This window comes from Equus quagga, chromosome 13 (assembly GCF_021613505.1).
Source record: "Equus quagga isolate Etosha38 chromosome 13, UCLA_HA_Equagga_1.0, whole genome shotgun sequence".
NCBI lineage: Eukaryota > Metazoa > Chordata > Mammalia > Perissodactyla > Equidae > Equus > Equus quagga.
The window spans coordinates 67,320,045-67,346,798 of NC_060279.1; the positions used below are offsets into that span (position 1 = coordinate 67,320,045).

Consider the following 26,754-nt stretch of genomic DNA (forward strand, 5'->3'; position numbering starts at 1 on the left):
ACATATATGCTTGTACATACTGTAGAAAATGTGTAAGACAGAAAACTGATAACTGGCTGCTTCTAGTGAGGGGCTCTAAAAGTCTGGGGTGGGAGACTTCCTTTTTGTTATGTACACTTTATTTTCTGAAATTTATTTTCCATGTGCATGTCTTCCTTTTAAATGTGTATTTCAGACAAACAAGAAATATAACAAACATCTAGGTGCCCCACCTGAGAGTTTAAGATATAAAATAATTGATTCAGTTGAAGCTCCCTGCACAGCCATTGCTATCCCGAATTTGGAGCTTATCCTTCCCATGAATGCTTTTAGCATGTGTTACTTTGTCTATAAAAAAAAAAAACTTAAAAATAAGCATCAGGATTCTAGATTCTCCTAGTCCACCTCCCGCACCTGCGCAATGCGAGAATCCCGCTAAGAAAGAATCTGGTTCGCAAAGTGGGGCGTGGAGAGATGAATGAGGGGAATAAGAGCACCTGGATTTGAATTCTGCCTCCTGCATTTACCCCCACGTGGCCTTAGGCAGCCTGCATCGCCTCGAAATCCAGGCAAGTACCACCTCAGGGCGGTTAGATCCAACGAAGTCACAGGGTGAAGGCCTTCGGCCCTGTGCCTGGCTTATGGCGAAGGCTCCATAAATATCAGCTGTTATTATTCCTGCCCCTGGCCCCAAGGGTGCGGGCGAGGAAGACGTCTAAAGGTGGAAAAAGAGGGTCTCTTCGCTACTCTCAGAGATACTCACGTCGCCAACGGGCAGGGCGAGCGGAAAGGTTCCCAGGGCGCGGCCTTGGATCTGGCCAGCTGGCCCGGCCATCGCCCCTCAGCATGGCGGTTCCCTCTGCGAACGGCCACGCACCGCCCCAGCCCCGCCGGCGGAGCCCTGCAAGCCGCGCCGCCAGCCACTCAGCGGAGGGCACGAAGCAGCCTCGGGCATGCGCGCCAGGAACCTGGGGCAAAAGGCCGAGTCTAGGCACCAGCAGGGGGCGCCTCTGTGTGGCTTTTGTCATTTATTGTTGAATGTCGGGTTGCCTGGGTAGACTGGGAACTCCATGAGGGCAAGGCGGTGTCTGCTTTCCTTAATTTTGATCCTCAGGGATGAACTCATAATAGACACTCATTTGGTGAATAAATAGATGAGGAACGCACATCTCTGGGTAGAGCAAACATTTATTTATTTATTGTGAGGAAGATTGAAACAGTAATGTACACCTGAAATTTATACAATGTGATAAAGCAATATGGCCTCAATAAAATAATTTTTTGGGGTTTTTTTTGTTGTTGAGGAAGACTGGTCCTGAGCTAACATCAGTGCCCATCTCCCTCTATTATAACTGATGCGGGTTCAGCGAGCTGAAGGGTCGAAAGAAAGATTTCTTGGACTCTTAAGGTCTGGTGGTAGTGCTCTTTCATTCAGAGAATAGCATGGGGACAGCCTCCACGGGCAGTGAAGAGCTGCAGTGTGTTGAGGGTAGGGCTAAATATATAAGGCATAGGTATGTCAGTTATTTTTTACAAGACAAAAGAAAGATCTTGTAAAAAAGTCGTCAAAATGGAATCAGTGCAGGTGGGGTCTGGTTATTGTGTGGTCATACAACTTTAGATACGAATCAGGTCAGGACATCCTGTACTTCCCTGAGGGTGGTATAGATTGGCATGTAGGGCAGGACACCTTGGGCTTCTCTCCCTGGGGCAGCCTTGATCCACATCAATAAGCACACCAAAGCATGGCTTGATAAGTGGTATATATGTCGTGCCTGGGATCTGAACCGGCCAACCCCGGGCTGCCAAAGTGGAGTACACAAACTTAACCACTATGCTGCTGGGCCAGCCCCAAGCAAATTTTTTTTTTTTGAGGAAGATTAGCCCTGAGCTATCTGCTGCCAATCCTTCTCTTTTTGCTGAGGAAGACTGGCCCTGAGCTAATATCCATGCCCATCTTCCTCAAAGCAAACTTTTTTAAAAAAATTATTTTATTGAGCAGCCGGGCCAGTGGCCAAGTGGTTAAGGTTCTGTGCACTGTGCTTTGGCAGCTCAGTTTGTGGGTTTAGATTCGGGCCCAGACCTATTCCACTCACCAGCCATGCTGTGGCAGTTTGTCACATACAAAAAAATAAGAGGAAGATTGGCACAGATGTTAACTCAGGGCTAATCTTCCTCAACAAAAAAAAGAAAAAAAAAATTTCATTGAGGTCATATTGCTTTATCACATTGTATAAATTTCAGGTGTACATTACTATGTTTCAGCTTCTGTATAGACTGCATGGTGTTCACCACCAATAATCTAGTTTTTATCCCTCACCACACATATGTGTCCCTTTACTCCTTTTACCCTCCCCCCCTTCTTCCCCTCTGGTAACCAACAATCTGTTCTCTTTATCTATGTGTTTGTTTATCTTCCACATATGAGTGAAATTATACGGTACTGTCTTTCTGACTTATTTCACTTAGCATAATATCCTCAAGTTCCATCCATGTTGTCTCGAGTGGCACAATTTTTTCTTTTTTATGGCTGAGTAGTATTCCATTGTGTATATACCACATCTTCTTTATCCATTCATCAGTTGATGGGCATTTGGGTTGCTTCCAAGTCTTGGCTATTGTGAATAAAGCTGTGATGGACATAGGGGTGCATATGTCTTTTTAAATTAGTGATTTCAAAAATGTACTACAAAGCTATAGTAATCAAAACAGCATGGTACTGGCAGAAAAACAGACACACAAATCAATGGAACAAAATTGAGAGCCCAGAAATAAAACCATACATCTATGGACAGCTAATATTCCACAAAGGAGCCAAGAATGGAGAAAGGAAAGCCTCTTCAAGAAATGGTGTTGGGAAAACTGGAGAGCCACATGCAAAAGCATGAATGTAGATCATTATCTTACACCATACAGAAACATTAACTCAAAATGGATCAAAGAGTTGAACGTTAAGACCTGAAACCATAAAACTCCTAGGATAAAAGCTTAGGCAGTACACTCCTTGACATCAGTCTTAGATGGAACTTGTAATCTTTTTGTCTGAACAAATAGGTTCGGACACTCATCCTCTAGCTTAGGGTCTTTCTGCTCCAAGTGTGATCCCCCAGCAGCATAGATAACACCTAGGAGCCTATGTGAAATGCAGAATCTAAGGCCCTAGTCCAAACCTCCTAAATCAGTGTCTGAATTTTAAGACTCCAGGTGGTTCCTATAGCACCTTATGGTCTGAAAACAATTATTCAGTCACTCCCATTTGACTTGATAGCAAATAAATGAACATTCTAAGTCCATTTTCTAGATGCTAAAAGTAGCTGCGGTGCCACGGAAGAGTTAGAATCTAGGACTACATACTTCCAAAACTAAGTTTTTAGTTGTCCTATCTTGAGCCCCCGTTATTTTCCTCATACCCCAAGGTGAGTTTCAACCAATGTTCTATTGCAGAGCAGACCATGTGTATAGCGCTCACTCTTACCAACAAGCCTATTTGCTTAGCCCAGAGTAAGTTAGATGTTTCCTAAAATACACAAGTTGCATGTTGCATTGATAGCCTTCCCTCTATTACATATTGACGTTAAAAGAGAAAAATATCATAGAGAATTGGGTAATTATCTGAATAATTCATGTTTAGGAAAGTGTGACTTTTGGGCCTCAATTACAGTTTCTCTTCATGTGTATTGACCCAGTCACTGGGTGAATAAAATGTTTTTTTAATCTGTCTCTAATTCTTTCATGAGTGAAGGTGCTATCCTAACAGCAACCACTCTGGCAACATAGCAAAGTTATTGAGATTACAATCTCTATTACTTTATTTTGAAAGCACAATTTGTACAATTTTGGCTTTCCATTTTAAGTATGGTGGTACAGAAGTCTGACCTATTTCTCAGATGGTTTAGGCTAAATGTGCTATTTGGGGCTAATTTGGATCAGAACACACACTTGTCTCTCTTGGTTTTGCCCTCAGCTGTCTTACGTAGCCTCTGGGTGCCTCGATTTCTTCAGCTGTTAAAAGCTGATGATAATAGTGACTTATTACAAGGTTGTTATGAGGATCAAAACCTTAGATCAGTGCCTGCTGCATACTAAGGGCTCAACAAATGTTAGGTGACATGATTATTAATGAGTTGCTGTGACCTGGGAAGTTAATTCAAGAGTTTTATTTTACTGGCTTTTCAGCTTGACATTTCTGTAGGCTGCTTTTACATAAAAATTTTGTGTTTTATCCTTATCCCTGTTATGACCAGTAGCACAATTTTATACCCATGTATTTGGATATATCAGATGATATAGGCAATAGTGGAATGGTTAAAAGAGTATGGGTCTTGGGGGCCGGCTCTGTGGCCAAGTGGTTAAGTTTGTGTGCTCGGCTGCGGCAGCCCAGGGTTCGGATCCTGGGCGTGGACATGGCACCGCTCATCAGGCCATGTTGAGGCGGCATCCCACATCCCACAACTAGAAAGACCTGCAACTAAGATATACAATTGTGTACGGGGGCGGTTTGGGGAGATAAAGCAGGAAAAAAAAAAAAAGATTGGCAACAGTTGTTAGCCCAGGTGCCAATCTTTAAAAAAAAAAAAAAAAGAGTATGGGTCTTGGATGTGGTTTGGATCCAGGCTCTGCAACTTACTCTTCAGCAAGAACTTGGGCAAGGCAGGTACCTCATCTCTAAAAATGGGATGCTAGTTGACCTGCCTCATAGGCCATTTAAAATAACACAAAATGAGGGACCGGTCTGGTGGCTCAGTGGTTAAGTGTGCATGTTCCATGTCAGCCGTCCAGGGTTTGCCAGTTTAGATCCTGGGCATGGACCTAAACACTGCTTGTCAAGCCATGCTGTGGCAGGCGTCCCACAGATAAAGTAGAGGAAGATGGGCACAGATGTTAGCTCAGGGCCAGTCTTCCTCACCAAAAAGAAGAGGATTGGTGGCAGATGTTAGCTCAAGGCTAATCTTAAAAAAAAAAAATGACATGAAATGAAATGTGAAATGTTTAATACAGTGCCTCACATATCAATATTAACTATTATTTTTCAAAGGCAAATTAAGGACCAGATGCCAATTCAATTGTCCCTCAACGAGTAAGTTATTTCTTCCATATCAAAGCCAAGAAGGTCTGACCAGGACAAGTGTATCCATGGGCACAATATATCAGAATCTTTGAGGTCTTTATACCATTCTGCAACTAAAATGAGCAGAACTACATAGCGACAGCTGTACCCTCTACCAAACACGTGTCACCATGTCCCCTTGTTAACCACGTCAACTATTAGAACTTCCCATGTGGAAACCAAAATGTCGGCCTCCAAGAGGCCGCAGCCCACTCAGTCACATGACTGTACCCTAGTCCCTTCTTACCCCGCTGTTGCATCAGCCTATTTAGAGCCGCCCTCCCAGAAACCGACTAATAAGCCGATTCGTGCACGGTTTGATTGGCATGTTGATTCACCAATAATGTCTCGGAGAGGTAAAGCGCGGCGGGGCACTTTCTACCGGCGCGCTCTGATTGGACAGGGCGGTGCGAGTTGCGGACGGCGGTGGCGTGGGGCTGGTGCAGCTGCCCATCTGCGGGAGCAGGTAACCGCGGGCTGCAGGCGGTGGGCTCTGAGGGAGGAGTCGGGGCCGGCGACCCTCGGGAGACGCAGGCGGGTCTCAGAGAGTTCTGTGACGCCGCGAGAGCGGCTGGGCCCGGGACTTGAAAGCGAGGCTGTCGCGGCGGGCAGTGGGCCAGGCCCCGCAAGTCCTCGGGAGCCCAGGCCTGGGCTGGAGCGGGCGCCGCCGCCGCGTCGCGACACGGCGCCGGGAGAGTGGCCTTTTGTCAGCCCCTTGGAGCGCTGGGGGTGGAGCGGGTCGGGTGGCCTTGGTGAGGACCAGGACTTTGGGAGAATCACGATTGCCGTTGACTGCCCGCCCAAAGCTGAGGTTTCATCTCCCCTGGTTTCAATCCCCTAGGGGCGGGCGGTCACGATGGGGGTAATCCCGCCGTGGGCCATTCCTTCAATTCTTAAAGTTAGCTAAGTAACTGATACTGGTCCAGGCCCACCTGGAAGCACCGTGCGTGCCCCATCATGTCCAGCTTTTGCTCTTTCAGATAGTCTGCTTTTCCTCGTGTGCTTTAAGTTCATTCAGAATTTGCTATTAAAGGATTGTCATACCTAATCATGAAATACTTATTCAGCAACCACTGTGCTAGATGTTGAGGATAGACTGGTAATGGTGAGCAAAAACCAGCCATGACCCCCACTGGGATGGAACTTACAGCCTGAAAGGGAGATGAGCATTAAACGAGCTGTCAAATGCATGTGGAAATTATGAAGGAAGACCCCTGGGGCTGTGAGAATAAAATAGAATCCGATCAAGAAGAAGTCTTCCTTTAATAAGTCTCTTTGGAATTGAGGTATCAAAAATGAGAAATTAACTAGGAAAGGGAAAGTGGGAGTAGGGTAGACAGCTTACCTGGCAAACGAAGAGCACGTTGAAAGGTCTTGGGGCTGGAGCCTTAAACCCAAACGCTAGTGTGATTTAAGGTTCTCAAGACCTTTTCAGCTCCTGCTGGGAAGTGGCATCAGAGGTCCCTCCTCTGTATCTCATACAACCTGCCGGTGTATTTATATTGAATAAATGCATGCGTGGTGATGGTGACACAGCTTTTGATAGTCCTAGCCTTTGACATACTGCAGTTACTTTTCTGTGTGACTGTCTCCCTGTTAAGGGCATGGACTCGCATTCAACTCGATTCCCAGCACATAGTATGCATTCAGTATGTTGAATGAATAAGCAAAAATGGAGTATTCACGTGTCTTGAAATTTAACTGCTTATTTACCTCAGATAGCCCATATAGAGGAGGAGCAATGCACGCTCAGTCAGAATTGGCACCGTATATTCATTTTTGCCACCATTATTAAGATTCACTGGGAGCCAGGATGAGAAGGGATGAAGAGGAATGTGGTGTGACAAAGTTTCTAAAAACCGTAGCCTTAACTCCTTAGCATGGACATAAAGTCCTCATCTGTGGGAATTTTAGTCGGCTCTTTGGCTCTATCAGCCAGTGTTTCATGTCTTTTTTGCCCAGAGGGCTTTTGTTTGAGTAATGAGTTGATTGAGTTGTGAATAAATCAATTGAAATTGGGGTTAAACATAAATCTGAGAGTCAGAGTCTTATGTTCGCCGTGTACATCATTGTTGGATCTTCCTCATAAGAAAGAAGAAATCTTTGAGTTAAGAGACTTGAATTAATAGTATCCATTCTGTCCCTTTAGCGCTTTCCAGTTTCCTCTAGGGCTTTCCAATTTACAGATTGCTTCCAAATACAGGATGGCTTTTGAGCCTCACAACAGGCCCATAGAGTAGGCAGAGTAGATACTTTTTTACAAAAAAGGAAACACTCAGGACTAAGTGACTTATTTAAGATTAGAGTTGAGTCTAGAATTCTAGACACTTAGTTAATGTTGTGAAAGAGATGGTTCCCCTTTCTCTAGACACCCGGCGCTGTATGGCACTACAGGACCGTGCCAGTGATTGGTACCTCCACCAAGGCCTGTCGCTTCTCCCCAACGTGCCTCTCAGAGAAATCATAATACGTGTGAAAGAGCTTTGAAATTCTAAAGTTGTTGTATTTCTGAATTTCCGCGTCTTCTGATTCCCTTTTACTCACTCAGTGAGCTCCAACCCCTCAGTGTGGCTGTTACATCCTCACTCCCTAGTAATCTAGTAGCTGGGAAGGCAGCAGTTTACTAGTTGTGGTTCTGGGGGTGCTCAAGCTGGCCAGAGGTAGGTATGTTCCTGCTACTTGCAGATGGTCCCTTGAACAGATAGGCCCATCCCCAGGTCCACTGCTGCTGACAGCAGCCTCCCCAAGGTGTCAGGCCATGTCTAGAGACCCTGGCTTTGGGGATAATGGAACTTTGCACAGTTCTAGGCATGTAAATTAACACAGAGCTGGAAGGGTCCTTAGAGTCATCTAGTATGGGCCCCTCCTTTCTTGATGAAGTGATGTAACTCCCTTAAGGACTTGGAGCTAGGACTGGGACCCCGGTCTCCCAAGCCTCCCCCCATCCCCACTGGGTTTCTCTGCTGGGCTGTAAAGATGGAGTGTTTTTATCCCCATTTCCTAAGTCCTGGCCTAGAGCCTGGCACGGGGGATGCTCCATACATGTTTTGGAATGAATGAATACATGAAGAAACCACCTCCTGCTCTACTTGGTGTGATGGTGTATTGGACCTCTTGAGGTTGGCATGGGAAGGAGGAACTCATGGAACTGCAGTCTGCTGGTGCAGCAGGTTTAGCTTTGAGATGATTTTAGCCTTGGACATTACAACATAGAGGTTTTAGGATCAAACAGCTTACCCATGTCCTGCTATGACTTGGCCTGAGAAGCCAGGAGTCTTGCATAATGCCTACGTATTTCTTAGTTTCAGTTTCCCTAATTTTTCATTTTTTCTTTTGTAAGTTCTGTTGGGTTACTTTCAAGATGGACTCAACTCTAACAGCAAGTGAAATCCGGCAGCGATTTATAGATTTCTTCAAAAGAAATGAGCACACCTATGTTCATTCATCTGCCACCATCCCATTGGATGACCCCACTTTGCTCTTTGCCAATGCGGGCATGAACCAGGTAAAGGTTTTTTCCCTTCCTCTTGGCTATTCGTCTACATAGGAGGCAGCAGAGCAGTGATAAAAGCCAAGCCCCTGCAGTCAGACGGAATTGTGGGTCTGTCACTTACTGTGTGATCTTGTGGAACTTACTTTGTGTCGTTGAACCTCTGTTTCTTTGTCTGTGAAGTGAGAAATAATACTAGTGCTTGCCTTTAGGTTGCAGTGAGGAGTAAATAAAATAATGCATAAAAAGTGTTTAGCATAGTATTTGAGTAAGCACTCAAACATTAACCATTATTATTTTCAGTTATGGTGAGAGGCCCCAATACCCATGGATCAAATTTGTATGCCTCTCAAGAAAAATATAGCCTGCGTCTAGCCTGTAAAGTTTGCCTTTTTTTTCTCCTAAGGCAAAAGCTGTGTTTTCTTGTAATCAAAGGGGGTTACTATTGCTGAACCCTGAAGAGACTTGTTACTTCAGCTGTTGTGCTTCTCCTTCATCTCTTTGTTATTCTTCCTTTTTTTTTTTTTAAATAAAACAAGTAAGTTCTTCAGGATTCTTTCAGAGCTTTGCTTTCATTCCCATTCTAGGCCATGCACAGTTTTATTGATTTTTTTTAAACCTCTTTCTTAAAACTATTGCCACCAATGCCAGTCTGGATCCACTGCTGAAGAAACGTTATTAGTAAGATTTGCATTTGGGGCAGTTGAACTATAAAATATATTTGAAAGTTTCATTGTTAGAGAGAAGGTTTTCTCTTGACATAATGGGAGCATCAGAAGTTTATAAAGGAGTTTGTCAATATGCCTGTGACGTTGAAAACTGTTTCCTCGACTGGAAGTGGATTCAGGGAGATGGTGCCCTCAAGGCTTTCTTTTGGTGGTTCTCTGAGAACCCTGCTTAGCCCAGTGGACCCACCAGCCCTTAGGATGCACCTCACTCTGGGATAAGTTGACATTTTCTTTTCTCTCAGGTCTCTTTTCTGGCATGGAAAATTAGAGGCAATGGGAACATTTTCCACCTTGTATAACATTAACTATGAAACTATAAAAATGTTTTCAGTTATATGTGTGAGTCCTTTGTGTGCACCTGGAATTGGGGGCACTAATTTTAGGTGGACTGTTTCAAGGTGATGGGTTTTCTGGAACAATGGAAAGGTTCTATTCTATTCAGGCAGACCTAGGCACGGGCTTGTCTTCTGCCCCATGTGCTGACTGTACTTGGTAGAAGAACCATGGGAGCCGAATGTTGATAAACATTCTCTGGATAACAGTAACTATTAGCCTGCATGTGGTACTTCTATGTGCCAGGCACGGTTCTCTGTCTTTTACATATATTAACTTATTTAATCCTCCCTTTGTACCATCCCACTGAGGCGCTGAAAGCCCAAGTCGATTGTCCAAGCTCATACAGCTGGTAGATGCTGGCACTTGGATTTGAACCCAGGCAGTCATTTGCTTAACTTTTGTGCTATATTCTCTTAATCAGAAATACATTGACTTTTTTTTGTTTGCTTTTTTTTATATTTTGAAATAGTATTTATTTGGAATCTGCTCTTTTTCAGGTACTACTGTGCTAGGTGCTGGATATACAGAGATTAGTAAGATAGTTTTTGCTTTTAAGGAGTTTATGGTTTAATGCAAGACTGTCCAAAGGAACTTTCTGCCTTGATGGTAATGTCCTATATCTGTGCTGCCTAGTGTGGCAGCCACCACTCATGTGTGATTATTGAGCTAGTGAGACTAAGGAACAGAATTTTTCATTTTTAAAAAATTTTAATTGATTACTAATTATTTCATTTTAATTAATCTAATTTCACATAGTAACAAGTGGCTAGTGGCTATCAAATTGGACAGGTCTAGTGGGAAAAATAAGGCAAAGTTACACAAATAGCAATGATACATCAAAGTATAACTTGATAAATCCTCAAAGTTAAGGTAACTATCTCCCTTCACACCCAGTCCTTCACTAAGTTGGGCTGATTTTACTCCTGTAATAGGTCTCAAATTTTTTCTTCCTTATCATCTTTACTACCAAGCTGGCACGTCAGTTTAGAATAAGTTCTTCCAGAAAGATGGTGTAAGCCCTGACCGTCAGAGACTTTTGAGGAAGCACAGGTTTCACCGCCTCAACCTTTAGCTGTTATCTCAGATCTGGCGGCCTTTCCCCTGCACGGGTGGTGTCATTGGCAGTGGTGGGGACCATTAGAGACCAGGGAGAAGCTGCCCCAAGGTAGGCTGCCTGTGCTGCAGCCTCGTAGGGCCACCTGCCTCTGACACGTTTCTGTATTCCAGGCTAATTAAATCATGAACAGAACAGTTTATATGTCGTCTTTTCCTGGCAGCATGTGACCATCTGATACACCTGCAGCTCTTTTTTTTTTTTTAATTTAATTTTTCCTTTTTCTCCCCAAAGCACTCAGGTACGTAGTTGTGTATTTTCAGTTGTGGGTCCTTCTAGTTGTGGCGTGTGGGACACCGCCTCAGCATGGCTTAATGAGTGGTACCATGTCTGCGCCCAGGATTCGAACTGGCGAAATCCTGGGCCATCGAAGCGGAGTACACGTACTTAACCACTTGGCCACGGGGCCAGCCCCCCTGCAGCTCTTTAAAAGTTGAAATGTTCCCTTGCTTTTTTAGTTCAAACCCATCTTCCTGAACACTATTGACCCATCTCACCCTATGGCAAAGCTGAGCAGAGCTGCCAATACCCAGAAATGCATCCGGGCTGGGGGCAAGCACAATGACCTGGACGACGTGGGAAAAGATGTCTATCATCACACCTTCTTTGAGATGTTGGGCTCCTGGTCTTTTGGAGATTACTTCAAGGTAAGCTCAAAGCAGGAAATCCATTGGGATTTTGAGCAGAGTGGTCATATCCACTGAAGGAAATGGGTTCTAATTTTGCTTGTTTTAGAATATGAAATAACATCTAGGAGGTTCAGGAGTGAAAGACATTTAATTCTAAGACTCCCTGGAAGCAGTACCTATGATTTAATGTGTTCACTTTACCTTTGGAGAGCTTATATAAATTGATCCTGTGGTGATCATTTTGTAATGTATAAATATCGAATTGCTCTGATGTACATCTGAAACTAACAGGATATTGTATGTCAACTATGCTTCAATTTTAAAAAATTGATCCTGAGTTCAGGTGAGTTTATGGTGAAGATATTGTAGTTTTGTATCTGTGTTCCCAGGATCTGGATTTTTTTCTACTGATACTAAATAGATTTTGGTTTGGCCATGTTCCACATCTTTCTTTTTGTTCTTTTTGTAGGAATTGGCATGTAAGATGGCTCTGGAACTTCTCACCCAAGAGTTTGGTATTCCAATTGAAAGACTTTATGTTACTTACTTTGGTGGGGATGAAGCAGCTGGCTTAGAACCAGACCTGGAGTGCAAACAGATCTGGCAAAACTTGGGGTAAGAATGCAACTCACATGTTGAGAGTATGGAGGAATAAAATGATTCCTACACTCAGCGCCAGGGTGAGGTCTTATGACTTGGAGTGCATTGCCATTGCCCATCTTGGGGTGTGCCTTTTGAGATGCAGATGAGGGTGACTGGGAGTAATTATCCTTTGGTGCTTAGTATGCTTAACTGATCATTCTGTTTTTGAAAGACAACATAAAGAGTCTCTCGTTTTTTGTTGGTTTTTTAAATATTTTTAGAAATTATGCATATAATGCATATATCGTAAAAATTCAAACTATATAGAAATGTGAAAAATAAGAAATGGAAGATCCCTAAGATTAATCATTGTTAACAGTTTGATATCGCATATATAGTCTTCCAGGTCTTTTTCATATTTTGTATTTCTGTAACCCTGTGTGTATGTGTGAGTCTTTCTCAACAGAGTAGTGTTCTTCACATGAAGCAGTTTATTTCTTATGGAAATGTGATGGTGTCAAACAGGTCTAGGACACAGGGAGTTTTCTGTCTTTTTTTTTTAATGTAGTATAATTCTAAAGTAAAATAATGTAGCATAAAAGGTAACATGGTAGATGAACTGTATGTATTCTGTGCTTTGAACTAAATAGAATTCATGAAGTGCTGCCTCAAGAGGAATCTGAATGTGGGTGATACACTTCTGTAGATAGCTAGGATGCCCATGATGTCTTTGTCTCATTTTCTTGTTCTTTTTACTTAACTCTCTTATCTACTAGTACATAGCTCTTCTGGTTTTTTTTTTATTACTTTTACTCCAGGTATGTTATTCCAATCCAGCTTCCCCTTGTACTTGGTCTGAATCCCCTACTTAGTTTGACTCTGTAGTCTAAATGTACTTGGACATTTTGGGTAGTAACTTGTGAAACTTAAATACTAATCTTGACTCATTTTTTTTGGTGAGGAATGTTGGCCCCAAGCTAACATCTGTGCCAGTCCTCCTCTATTTTTTACGTGGGATGCTGCTACAACATGGCTTGATAAGCGATGTGTAGGTCTGCGCCCAGGATCCAAACTCATGAACCCTGGGCCACTGAAGCGGAGCACAGGAACTTAACCACTATGCTGGTAGGCCAGCCCCTAATCTTGACTTTTTAAATCCTGTTTTACTTGGCTTATATATATCTGTAATTTGTTTATCAAGCAAGCACAATCCTTTTTGAATGCTCTGTTGTCTAGCAGCTTTCAGTAGAGTCAAATATTTTGGAAATGTTTTAATCTTTTTTTTTTTAATTTCTTTTTCTTTTCTTTTCTTTTCTTTTTTTTTTGAGGAAGATTAGCCCTGAGCGAAGATCTGCTGCTAATCTTCCTCTTTTGCCTGAGGAAGACTGGCCCTGAGCTAACATCCGTGCCCAACTTCCTCTATTTTATATGTGGGATGCCTACCATAGCATGGCTTGCCAAGCCATGCCATGTCCACACCCAGGATCTGAACCAGCGAACCCTAGGCCGCCAAAGCGGAACGTGCGCACATAACCACTGTGCCACCAGGCTGGCCCCCCAAGAAATGCTTTAATCTTATTCACTTCTTTTTGGTATCATTTTAAGGTAAAAGATGACTAAATTGGGGGTATAGAGAGGTTACTTTAAATAATTAGCAGCTTTTTTTTTGTTTTTTTTAAAGATTTTATTTTTTTCCTTATTCTCCCCAAAGCCCCCCCAGTACATAGTTGTATATTCTTCATTGTGGGTCCTTCTAGTTGTGGCATGTGGGATGCTGCCTCAGTGTGGCCTGATGAGCAGTGCCATGTCCGCGCCCAGGATTCGAACCAACGAAACACTGGGCCGCCTGCAGCGGAGCGCGCAAACTTAACCACTCGGCCACGGGGCCAGCCCCAATTAGCAGCTTTTTTAACACTTATACTGGTATATAATCATTTTTTAAAATGAAGGAACATTTGCAAAGAAGATGTTTGCTTAAATTCTGGTCATATGCAGCATAAACATTTCTATTTTTATCTGTTCCTTTCTAGGCTTTGTCCATATCTTTGCATATTTTTATTTAGTTATGATTGGAGCATATGTATATTTTGTATTCTGTGGTAGTCACTCTTGAGAAGAATCATATTCTCCCCCTTTTGTAGGATTTGTCTGGAGGCTTAGCATTAGTGATTGCCGAAGAGTTGGCCTTCTTTCTAGAAGTACATAAGGATCTCCTTTTGCAGTGGATGCAAGTCTGGGCAGAATTCCTGTCAGTAGCTATAACTGGGCTTATCTTCCGTGCTCTGTGCAGGCTAGATGACACCAAAATCCTCCCTGGTAACATGAAGGACAACTTCTGGGAGATGGGTGACACGGGCCCATGTGGTCCCTGCAGTGAGATCCACTATGACCGGATTGGTGGTCGGGACGCCGCACATCTCGTCAACCAGGATGACCCCAATGTGCTGGAGATCTGGAACCTTGTGTTCATCCAGTATAACAGGTGGCCTTGGAGTCCTGCTCTGTTCCTACTAAGAGCAGCACCTTTCCTCAAGCCAAGGAGAGAAAGAGGAACTCAGCACATGGCTGTCTTGTCATGCTCGTCTTTGGGGACAGAGGAGCCGTACTAAAGCAGGCACTAAGGGCATCATGGGCTCTTATGGCACATCCTTTAAATTTCACTTCTCAAGTTTTCCCTCTGATCTCTGGGATAAGGCTATAAACTAGTTCTATCCCACATAATATCGGCTTAAGGGCTATTCCTGTAATGTCATTTTTGCTATAATTTGGACTGCTCTTTTAAAGCTTGTTTCTTTGAAACTTGCCTCACTCTTAAATGGACCCCAGAGTACTTCTCCTTTCCTTTCTTCCTCTACTCCTCTCCTCCTGCCACACCAGGCAGAGGTAAATGGCAAATAGTCACAGCCTACAAACTGTGCTATGTAAATGAGTTTTAACCAGCAGGGAGAGGTACAGCCTGGGTCCTTGTTTCAACTTCCTCTTTCTCTGGATCATGCAGGGAAACTGATGGCGTTCTGAAACCTCTTCCCAAGAAAAGCATTGACACAGGGATGGGCCTGGAGCGATTGGTGTCTGTGCTGCAGAATAAGATGTCCAACTATGACACTGACCTTTTTGTCCCTTACTTTGAAGCCATTCAGAAGGTACTAGTCCTATTGCAAACTTCTGTGGAGGTGTCCAGGCTGGACTCTTAGCAGTACTGTCACAGATAAAATAACCATACACTTTGCCAGCTGTATGTGGCAAAATATGTATGTGGCATACCTGTGACCATCTGCCAACTTCATTGTTAATAATATGAGGCTCTGAGCTCAAGGCACTGTTATTTGTTGAGTGCAGGGGCCTGGCTAGATGCTCTTTACTCCCACTACTGTCATCTTTCTTGGGGTTATAGGATGTCGCAAGAGGGTCATCCTTTCTCCTAATGCCCCCTCAGTCCTCAGAACCTTCCAGGGCAAGGCAACACCAGAAGGGCTGCTTCCTGATGAACTGCTTTCTGCTTTTTATCTGTAGGGCACAGGTGCCCGGCCATATGCTGGGAAAGTTGGTGCTGATGATGCTGATGGTATTGACATGGCCTACCGGGTGCTTGCTGACCATGCTCGGACCATCACTGTGGCACTGGCTGATGGTGGCCGACCTGACAACACGGGGCGGGGGTAAGTATGTTGTGTATGGGGCAGTGTTAAGACTGATGCCGTAAGTTTTATGACTCTTTATGGAACTTAAAGCCATACTTTATTAGTGTTTTCTTTGTCTTCTATTTAGTTGAAGGGATCTCTTTAATCTTTTAGGGATGAAGGGAGTTTCAGCTCACGTTAAAGAGTTACCACTATATTAAATCTTTGCTGCTAAAGTACAGGATCATAAGGATTGTATTTAAGCTTGTCTGATAGGATATCAGCAGGGGCGGGGTGAGGGTAGGTATTGAGTAGCCCAGGTAACTTCATTACTGACAGGCAGGACCTGGGACTGTGGGCATCAAGTCAGCCATCTGGTCTGTACTTCTTGCCTCCATCTCTGGGTCAGCAGAATGTGGTAGGAAAACAAACCAGGCTTACCCCAGGTCATCCTTGATGCGTATTTGTGGGTATGTTACTGAGTTTTATGTTGGGATTAATGTTAGTGACCTTGGGGAAATGCAAAAGAAGCAGGCTTAGGATAGAAGAAAGTCTCTGAAAGAAAGACAAGAAGTTGGTCATCTTGCTTTGGGCAGAATTCCAAAGGACCGCTACAAAACACTCAGCAGGGAATGTTGTCTAGCAGGGGACTGGGTTCTGCCTCTTACAGGTATGTGTTGAGACGGATTCTCCGCCGGGCTGTTCGATATTCCCATGAGAAACTCAATGCCAGCAGGGGTTTCTTTGCTACGTTAGTAGATGTTGTCGTCCAGTCCCTGGTAGGTATATTTCCCTGCTTACCTCTTCTGTACTAAAGCACATCCCTTAAGAGGCATAGGGTGGGAGATAGCATCCTCATACATTAATGAGAATTTTTAGAGAAGTCATGGAATAGTCCCTGGCTTCATTGGGCCAACATCTCTATTTCCCCTTTGCCAGGGAGATGCATTTCCTGAGCTAAAGAAGGACCCAGATATGGTGAAGGACATTATTAATGAAGAAGAAGTGCAATTTCTCAAGACACTCAGCAGAGGGCGTCGCATCCTGGACAGGAAAATTCAGAGCCTGGGAGAGAGCAAGACCATTCCTGGTAAGGACCAGTTTGTTCCTTTCTTCATACAAGCCAGTTCATATTTCTGGAAGAGGCAAGCCCTTTTGATAGTGGACTCTCATGTCTCCAAAGGCTGAGCATAGCTTGGTTAAATTGCTTTTGATGTAAAATGGGGTTTATAGTAAAATTGTAAAAGTAATACGTTATTGTGGTAAAGTACTCCAACAACACAGAAGTAAAAAGGGAAAATCCTCTTTCCCAAACTCATTTCTCAGAGGGAACAACTCTTAAGAGTTTGAGGTATAACTATTCAGGACTTTTCTGTTTGCAAACAAATATATGTAGGGGTGTGTGTGCATGCATGTGTGTATTTTTCAAGCAAAAATGGGAACATATGGTGTATTCTATTTTGCAACATCTTTATTTTTTCCAGACAAGAAAATTAATTCCAAAAGATTTTTTTTTTTTTTTTACTTTTTATTGAAGTATAATGTAATGTATAAGGGGAACGTCTGATGAATTTTCACAAACTGAATGCACTTGTGTTCAGATTAAGAAACAGAACTCTACCAGAAGACCTCTTGTGGTAATTCCTCCAGGTCAATTCCAAAAGACTTAATGGATTTTTCTGACAAGCACACAGAACCAATACTAGCTTGCCTTGTCTCTTTAATCACTTCTGTCACTGCCATCATCCTCCTGGGAAGGGCTTGGGCTGGAAAAGAAGCGAGCTGTCCATGTTATTCTGACACAATTCCTTTGTGCTGTATAGGGGACACTGCTTGGCTCCTCTATGACACCTATGGGTTTCCAGTGGATCTCACTGGACTGATAGCGGAAGAGAAGGGCCTGGTGGTAGATATGGATGGCTTTGAAGAGGAGAGGAAACTGGCCCAGGTAAAGAATTTGGGGAGTGAGCAGGAATCCTAACACCAAGCAAGGCAGGACTTGACTGCAAAGCAAGCAAGAGTTTCTCTCCATTAAAGTCTTTGAAATTCTCTTTTTCTCTAGACCAGTGGGTCTCAGCTGGGTGCAGTTCAGCCCGCCAAGGGGACATTTGGCAATAACATCTGAAGATATTTTTGGTTTTCACAACTAGGGGAGGGATGCTACTGGCACCTAGTGGGTAGAGGCCAGGGATGCTGCACAACATCCTATAATACACAGGACAGCACCTCACAACAAAGAAATACCTGCTTCTAAAAATTATTAGTGCTGAGATTAAAAACCCTGTTCTAGAACTTTACATGGGGCATAGTTTAGCAATTTTGAGTTCTTCAGAGTTCTTTTTCTTCTACATTAGGGTAACTTATGCCTATTTCTCTTACTGGCAGCTGAAATCACAGGGCAAGGGAGCTGGTGGGGAAGACCTCATTATGCTGGACATTTATGCTATTGAAGAGCTCCGAGAAAAGGGTCTGGAGGCAACAGACGATTCCCCAAAGTATAATTACTATTCAGACTCCAGTGGGAGCTACGGTACGTTACTGTGCTTATCTGGGAGGTTTTTGAGAGATAAGTCTCAAGATTAGGTACCCAGGATATCTCTGGTAGAAAACCAGTGTGCTAAGCTCTTTCGTGGAGTCTCATGGGTTTGCTTCCAAAATAAAATGAGACAATTAGAACCTAAGGAGAGTTTGAGAAATAGAATCCAGCAAAAGCCAGCTATGAATATGTAGACGAAGTCATTGATCCTGTTTCTCCCCCTTCTACTATCAAGTGTTTGAGAGCGCAGTGGCTACAGTAATGGCTCTGCGCAGGGATAAGATGTTTGTGGAAGAAGTGTCCACGGGCCAGGAGTGTGGAGTGGTGCTGGACAAGACCTGTTTCTATGCCGAGCAAGGAGGGCAGATCTACGATGAAGGCTACCTGGTGAAGGTTGATGACAGCAGTGAAGATGTGAGCCAACAGTTCTTCCTTGTTAGCCAGGGAGGGGGTCTGCTCAAGGGCTGGGCCTGGACTCGGGTAGCTTTTTGTGGCTCCTCAGCACTTGCCGCCTTGGGGAGCAGATACCGCTGATCTTTGGGTTGGGTTCCCTTGTCAATGTTTATGTGCTCGAGGTTGCTGCTGCTTGCACTCTGCTGCCTTCATGGCCATTGGGTCCCCTTGTAGCAAGATCCTTGCAGCCAGGCTGCATAGATTGATCCTAGGTTCTTCCAGCCTCTCCTCGGGAACAAGAGGCAGCTTTGTGGAAGGTGGACGTCCTTGTAGAAGACTCAGCCTCTAGCTCTGCCACTGCTGACTCTGGTCTTGAAAGACCATGAGCATAGTCTGCTGGGCTTTGAGTTTCCTTGAGATGGCTTTAAATTCTCTAAGACTCTCCTTAATGGGATGAGTATGTGTGTGTATATATCTATGTGTGTATATATGCATATGTGTGTATGTGTGTGTGTATATATATATGTTATATGTAATGGTATATATGTGTGTAATGGTGGATGTATATATAACATATATAATAGTAATGATGGTATATATGTATATACATGCACGGTCTTGGTTGATATATATGTAATTTACATATATAGAGTTTACATATATTTAAATTTATTTACATATATAGAGAACATGTACATTCTCTGTATTTTTTTCTATCTACATATATATACACACGAATTTATTTATTTATTGATCTCCTCCTTGGCTCTTTAGAAAACTGAGTTTACCGTGAAGAATGCTCAGGTGCGTGGAGGGTATGTGCTACACATAGGAACAATCTATGGCAACCTGAAAGTTGGGGATCAGGTCCGGCTGTTTATTGATGAGGTGAGTTGCATTATGCTGGTTATCATTGGATCTGGTTAGTAATCATCTCCTTTTTTAAAAAAATTCAGCTTTGGGCTGGCCCTGTGTCATAGTGGTTAAGTTTGGCACCCTCCACTTTGGCAGCCCAGGTTTGCAGGTTTGGATCCTGGGCATGGACCTACACCACTTGTCAGCATGCTGTGGCAGCAGCCTACAAACAGAATAGAGGAAGACTGGCATAGATGTTAGCTCAGGGCTAATCTTCCTCAAGCCAAAAAAAGAGGAAGACTGGCAACAGATGTTAGCTCAGGGGTGAATCTTCCTCAAAAAAAAACTCAGCTTTGTCGAGCTATAATTGACATATAAAATTTTAAGATATTTAAAGTCTGCATTGTGGTATACATGTATACATTTGATATACGTATACATTGTGAGAGGAATTCACCTCTTCCTTCAGCTTTAAATTGGTCCATCATTATTGTCACTCCTGAGTGAAATTATAAGTAGATTATTGTAAGTAGAGTGCAGGAGTAAATTTTAGGAGGCCTATAACTGAGAGTTAAATCTTTATGTTCCCAAGTCAGACCACGATGATTTCAGCTGAAATCCTATAGCCTCATTTTCATGGATTGCCTTTCTCTGGGTTAACCTCAGATACTTCTTTAGGAGCCAAGGATCCTGTATTAAGAAATAGGTTCTGTTGCATGTGACAGAGTTCCAAAGTAACAGTAGTTTAAAACAAGATAGAAATGTGTTTCTCAGTTAAAAGTCTAAGCTGATACAGAGGCTCTGCCCCTACACAGTCAGGGGGCCCAGCTTTTCCTTGCTTCCTGCGCTGCCATTATTGGTGGGGTGTTGCTGTTGATTTCATGGTCCAAGAAGGTAGCTATCAGATCCGTTTTCTAGGCCAGGGGTTGGCAGACTTTTTTGGTCAAGTGCCAGATAGTAAGTATTTTTGGCTTTGCAGGCCATACAGTCTCTATCACAATACTCCACTCTGCTGATGTAGCACAAAAGCACTGTAGGCTATGTGTAAATACATGGGTGTGACCGTGTGCCCGTAAACCTATTTATAGAAAGGGACAATAGGCTGGATTTGGCTCTCAGGCCACAGTTTGCCAACTCTTGTCCTAGGCAGAGGCAAAGAGGAAGGGGAGGGCATGCCCCTTCCCTTTAAGGGTATGCATCACTTCTCCTCACAACCCATTGAACAGAACTTAGCCACATGGCCACACTTAGCTGTAAGGGAAGCTGGGAAATGTAGTCTTTATTCTGGGCAGCCACGTGTCCAACTAAATTGTAATACTCCGGAAGAAGGGGAGAGCAGGTACTGGGTGACTGGCAGTCTGTTGCAGACCTCTCCAGCAGCCAGCTCTGTCCTTTACAGCCCAGACGGAGGCCTGTCATGAGCAACCATACAGCTACCCACATTCTGAACTTTGCCTTGCGCTCCGTGCTTGGGGAGGCTGACCAGAGAGGCTCCTTGGTTGCTCCTGACCGCCTTCGGTTTGACTTCACTGCCAAGGGAGCCATGTCCACCCAGCAGATCAAGAAGGCGGAGGAGATTGCTAATGAGATGATTGAGGCAGCCAAGGTAGGTTGGATTATGTGTAAGCTCTTGGGTCATGAACCTCACTCCTTCCTGTATCATCACTTTCTACCCACGGAGCCTCAGCCCTCCAGATGCTTTCACTTCATCATACCATATTCTGTCTTGCACACAGATTTTCTTAAAGCAGTGATTCTCAACTGTGCTGGGTGGGAGGCAATGGCAGTGTTCAGCAGAGGGACCTAGGGCCTCTGGGGAAGGAGCGCAGAGAGGTCTTTGCTCTACTCCCTCCTTAGAACAACCAGAGCTCTTCTAGTCGTGTCTGTCATAAGATTTGGTCCACAGTTTACCAAAATAGTTGGAAATTTCCTCTTTTGATCCCCTTGACTTTACACCTGGTGCCTTATTTCAGGAGGCTCAGGATACATAATGGGCAGAGGCGTGGTTAGAAACCCAGAGTCCTGCCTGCAAGACCATACTCTCCCTGCTGCTTCCCACTGCACCTCAAGAGAAGATCTCTCAGGTTTTTTTTCTGTCTTCTTTCCCTGGCAGCCTGTCTACACCCAGGATTGTTCCCTGGCAGCAGCTAAAGCCATCCAGGGCCTGCGGGCTGTGTTTGATGAAACCTATCCTGACCCCGTGCGAGTCGTCTCCATTGGGGTTCCAGTGTCGGAGCTGTTGGACGACCCCTCTGGTCCTGCTGGCTCCCTCACTTCTGTTGAGTTCTGTGGGGGAACGTGAGTACCTTGGGGAGCGGTAGACAGGGTCACCTGCTTTTTATTAATTTGGCATTACCCTTGGAGGATGTGCATAATAGGCTAGAATAGCTCTCATTTTTCTAAGGTTGAAATGAACTCCTCAGAAATACACTTGCGAAACAACATTCCCAAGATCTTAGCATCCTCTTGCTCCAGTCAGACCCCTCAGTGTCTGACGTTAACATTTCCAGGGTTTGTGATGAACTGTTCTTCCTAGGAGGAGAAAGTGAAAAAGCTTATCTTAACACTTGCCACCCACTTGCTTGCGCTTGTTCCCTGGGCTGATCTTGACAAGAAGGCCTCTGAAGTCAGGATTCAGCAAGGCCGTGGAGTGCTTTGAACTTCTCATCTGGTCCTAGCCCCTTTCCCTTCCTAGGGCCTCACTTAGCTCCCTTTGCCAACTAGAGCAGCATCTGGGCGATTCACCGTTGTCTCAGAGCACCTGAGTCAGGCCACACGGTAGACCCAGCGCAGTTTGGCTTGGCAGAGTCTCTGGTTTCTGCCAACTTAGATTCCTCCATAGCCCTTGGGGGCCTTTTTGGGACAGTCATGGTGGCCTGGGAAGTTCCTGCTTCCAAAAGCAGCTTAGTGAAAAGAACGTTCTTTCTTTCTTTATTTTTTTCCTTTTTTCTCCCCAATGCCCTCCGGTACATAGTTGTGTATTTATAGTTGTGAATCCTTCTAGTTGTGGCATGTGTGATGCTGCCTCAGCATGGCTTGATGAGCGGTGCCATGTCCGTCCGCACCCAGGATTCGAACCGGTGAAACCCTGGGCCACCAAAGCAGAGCACGTGAACTTAACCACTCAGCCATGGGGCTGGCCTGTGAAAAGAACATTCTTAAGATCATGGTAGAGCCCATCCAGGGCCTCCTGAGGCCTCAGACAAGCAGGGAGCGGGTGGGCATGTGGAGGGTGGGGAGAGATCTGGTTCCAGGCCTCCCTCTGCCCAACTGAGTTACTGCTTCCAGTGAGTCCCACTTCTGCCTTAATATCTCTTGACACGATGCTCTTCAGAGCACAGGAAACAGCTTTCAAAGACCTTACACCACCCTCGCAAAATGACTGTGAGACACAACTAGAAGGACCCACAACTAAAATATCCAACTATGTACTGGGGGGATTTGGGGAGAAAAAGCAAAAAAAAATTGGCAACACTTGTTAGCTCAGGTGCCAATCTTTAAAAAAAAAAAAAGACTGAGAGTTAATGAGCATTTGAGGTTCTCTGAGCAACTGGGGAATAAAACCTATTTGTTTAGGGGGTTGTGGTAAGATTTTAAAGGTAATCTCCAATTTCCTCAGCCAGTGAGCAAGGATAGAAGAATATAGCTTTTGTTCTACCAAAGACGACTAAAAATGTGCATGAATGTAGAGCACGCCAGCAGTAACACTGTATTGGGTATTAGGGATTACAAAGCACTTTTGTTTGATCTCATTTGATTTTCACCACAGTCCTGTGAGGGAGAATTATCCCCACTTTATACATGAGAAAACGGAGGCTCGGAAAGGTGGTGTCTTGCTCAGTGTCACAATGCTCTCTGCCCCAGGCCTCCTCTGATCTTTTCCCCTTCCTGGCCAGAGCTGTATTCTGAAATTCCCTTTCCCCACTGTCCTTGGGGGAGCTTCCCAGGAGCGACTATTTCACAGGGCTTGTGTCCCCCAGCCAAGGGCCCCCAGGGTGCAGTGAGGAGGCCAGGGCACCTGGGCTTCCTGGTCACCACAGACTTTGTGTTCTGCCCTCAGGCACCTGCAGAACTCAAGTCATGCAGGAGCGTTTGTGATTGTGAGTGAAGAAGCTATTGCCAAGGGCATCCGGAGGATTGTTGCTGTCACAGGTGCCGAAGCCCAGAAGGTGAGCAGATCAGGCTGCTTGTAGCTTATTTGAATAAAGCACGAGGAGCCCAGTCTGTGAGTCCAGAGTGCAGACAGCTAAGTGCCTGCTGCAGTCAGAATTGCAAGTACAGTGCTACCCCCAAAATGTCCTCAGTTACTCCTGCCTGGCAGGAGAAAGCCACCACTGCACAAGACTTCTGAGCTATCTTATGTTTAATGTTGAAAAATACATGTAACTTCTGCCATCTACTCCATCATATATCCATGTGTAGGAGGGTCAGCCATAGTTTTGCTGTGGCTTCTGGTGCTCCAGTAATTACCCACATCTCCCTAGGGGTATGTGCCTAGTTTGAGATGCATGGAAGATGGAGACAGTTGCTCTAGCGGTGGGGACTATAGCTTGTTCATGGGGTAAGAAGGGCTCCTGACTCACGAGTTCTCAGTCACCCCCTGAACCCGAGTTAGTGCAGCCTTTCTGCTGGTCAGGCGTGAGGAAGGTGCTCCTGTCTGGGGCATGAGGCTGCAAACATTTGTTCCCTGAGAGAAGAGAAGCTTCTGGTGTCTTGGGACGTGTTGTTCCGTAGCCTGCCATTAATAGTGCTTGCCATAGTTGTGTGCAGACAGAGTAGTGAAGCTGAAAGTTACCTGACCCGGAGTTTACCCCTCCCAATGTCCCTCTCCCAGGCCCTCCGGAAAGCAGAGAGCTTGAAGAAATCTCTCTCTGTCATGGAAGGCAAAGTAAAAGCCCAGACTGCGCCAAACAAGGATGTGCAGAGGGAGATTGCTGACCTGGGTGAGGTAGGGCGGCCTCCCTCTCCCTCCTCAAGCCCTCAGTGCCGGGTCCCAGGCCTGAGGAATCAGACACTCCCTGTTCTTGAAGAACTCTCAGGTCCTGGTTCTCACTGCAGTGGGCCTTTGCCTGACTGCTGTTGTCCTCCAGCCTTGCAAAGGGGGCTCCATGGATCTTGGCCTATGGGCCCCTGGAACCTCCTGCTGCCCCCTTGCCGATGGCAGGAGCGCCCATTCCAAGCATGAGTGGGCACTGCTGTTGAGAGTTGGGGGAGGTGCCGTGGGTGCCCACTATTTCCAGGCCTCCTGGTGTTTGTTGATATTCAGGGCTTCCTGTTAGCCCATCACAGGTATGTTCACTACCTGCTGGGGCCAGGTCTTACAGGGGATCCCAGCTCTCTTTATTCTGCCCCTTTCTTTCTACCCCTTCTCATTACAACTATTGCAGTTGCTCGTAAAGTGACTGCTCCCAAGGCCAGTGGGTACCTTTTTGGTTTTTGTTTTCTTTCTCCTTCCAGACTAGTCAGGGACTTTGGTATTCAAAGCCAGAAGCGTTGGGTTGGCTGGAGCCTCACATCCTAGCTCCTTGTAGCCCAGAACCCAGGGTATTCTGTTTCCGGTTCTAGGCCCTGGCCACTGCAGTCATCCCCCAGTGGCAGAAGGATGAATTCCGGGAGAATCTCAAATCTCTGAAGAAGATCATGGATGACCTAGACCGGGCTAGCAAAGCCGATGTCCAGAAGCGGGTGAGTCCTGGCAGTGCTGGGGGCTGGAAGGGAGGATTTACCCAGCAAAAGCTGTGCAAACTGCTGTCAGGGTGTTGGAGTCTGGGCCTTTGACCTGAGGCCTTTCTTCTGGACTTCCTTCCTTGCAGGTGTTGGAGAAGACAAAGCAGCTCATTGACAGCAACCCCAACCAGCCTCTCGTCATCTTGGAGATGGAGAGCGGCGCCTCAGCCAAGGCAACCTAGGGGCTGGGGCTCCAGACACTGCTCTGTGCTTGTCCACTGCTTATCTCCTTTTCTTGGGGTCTCATCAGCCCTTTGGTGGCTGAAGTGTGAGCTTTGTGGCTCTGAGTGGAATGGTTGCCTGAGGGCCCACTCTCTGGAATTGAGGTTAGGCTGAGCCCTGGAGAGATCTAGTGGCTGGCGAGCTATGGCTCCTGGAGGTGGAAGGCAAACCTCAGAGGCAGAGTGTGGGCAAGGTCTGTGCTTGGGTCCTTCCCCATACAGGCTCCTGGGACCAGCACCTGTTCTTAGAAGGGGGTGAGCGTGAGGGTTGGGGAGCGCTCTGAGAACTGAGCTCCACAAACTCGCTGCACTTGTGGAGAGCATGACCGCCTCCCCAGGGCCATGGTCCAACACCAGCTTCTCCCCACAGGCCCTGAATGAAGCCTTGAAGCTCTTCAAGACGCATTCCCCTCAGACGTCTGCCATGCTCTTCACAGTGGATAATGAAGCTGGCAAAATCACGTGCTTGTGTCAAGTCCCCCAGGTCAGAATGCCCCGCAGCCTTGTGCCAGTGGAAAGTGGTGTCTCTAGCTTTTCTGAGGGAGCTTGGTTTTTCTTACTGTTGTTTGCCAAGACCCATGTCTCTGTGCAATCCCTGTTAGACATGGCCATTCTCCTGCCCACCTGTTTGTCACCTCCTTCAGCAGCCCTTACCCTCAGGCCCTCTCCTTGGTGGATATGTTTAACTGTGCTGGCTGCTTCCTGGCTTTGCCATTCAGTATGCCTCATCCTGGCCATGGTACCAGCTGTAGGATCTGTGTCAGCACTGGCACATCACCCAGGAGAGGAGTGGGTGTATGTCTATTCCATCCTTTTGCTTTCTCTCCCCTCTCTCTGTCTCCCTCAATCCCATCCCCTGCCCTGATTTCCACATCCCCTTCCTGTGTTCCAGAATGCAGCCAACCGGGGCCTGAAAGCCAGCGAGTGGGTGCAGCAGGTGTCAGGCCTGATGGATGGCAAGGGTGGTGGCAAAGATGTGTCCGCTCAGGCCACAGGCAAGAACGTGGGCTGCCTGCAGGAGGCACTGCAGCTGGCTACTTCCTTTGCCCAGCTCCGCCTGGGAGATGTGAAGAACTGAGGGCAGGGATGGCTTCCACTGGGAAGCGTTTCCCCACCACCTGGATACATCCGTCCAGCCAGGAGCTCTCCATCCACCACAAGGACGTTTGACTCTTGGGATCTTTACAGCACCATCTGTTCTTCTAACCCAGCAGTAACAGGAACTTACCTAGGAGCCAGCCTGTGACTCAATGCCCACATTACATTTCTGCCCTGAGCCCTCCATGGCAGCGCCATCTGTCTAGAACCACTACTCCAGGATTGCTATTTATCATTGTCATGCTTGTGTCTATAGTTTTCTGCAGACCTAAGGCTCTGGGTCTGCAGGGAGGAATCGTTTTTGCTGCAGAGAATAAAAGGACCATGTGCAATACTTGA

General features: G+C 45.4%; 1 protein-coding gene across 2 annotated transcripts; it reads left to right on the forward strand.

Moving 5' to 3' along the window:
- Nucleotides 1–5,493: 5,493 nt before the first annotated feature.
- AARS1 (alanyl-tRNA synthetase 1) lies at nt 5,494–26,754 on the forward strand. 2 transcript variants are annotated; one of them, XM_046682509.1, is made up of 21 exons: nt 5,494–5,552; nt 8,427–8,591; nt 11,213–11,401; nt 11,853–11,998; nt 14,256–14,447; nt 14,964–15,108; nt 15,479–15,624; nt 16,256–16,364; nt 16,525–16,675; nt 17,409–17,533; nt 17,971–18,115; nt 18,357–18,535; nt 19,289–19,402; nt 20,769–20,975; nt 21,483–21,667; nt 23,430–23,538; nt 24,204–24,317; nt 24,935–25,054; nt 25,183–25,269; nt 25,688–25,801; nt 26,210–26,754. In XM_046682509.1, the coding sequence occupies exons 2-21, from the start codon at nt 8,448–8,450 to the stop codon at nt 26,393–26,395; spliced, it is 2,907 nt and encodes a 968-aa protein (XP_046538465.1). In that variant the 5' UTR covers nt 5,494–5,552; nt 8,427–8,447; the 3' UTR covers nt 26,396–26,754. The 2 variants fall into 2 exon arrangements, with proteins under 2 accessions (XP_046538465.1, XP_046538466.1); XM_046682510.1 differs by lacking the exons at nt 5,494–5,552; nt 8,427–8,591; nt 11,213–11,401; nt 11,853–11,998 and adding an exon at nt 13,026–13,090.

Bases quoted from the DNA above. Each gene is read 5' to 3' on its own strand.
- AARS1 (XM_046682509.1), top strand. From the start codon at position 8,448: ATGGACTCAACTCTAACAGCAAGTGAAATCCGGCAGCGATTTATAGAT. The intron at 16,676-17,408 runs GTAAGGACCAGT...TGTGCTGTATAG, and splicing joins AGAGAGCAAGACCATTCCTG to GGGACACTGCTTGGCTCCTC. The intron at 21,668-23,429 runs GTGAGTACCTTG...TTCTGCCCTCAG, and splicing joins GTTGAGTTCTGTGGGGGAAC to GCACCTGCAGAACTCAAGTC.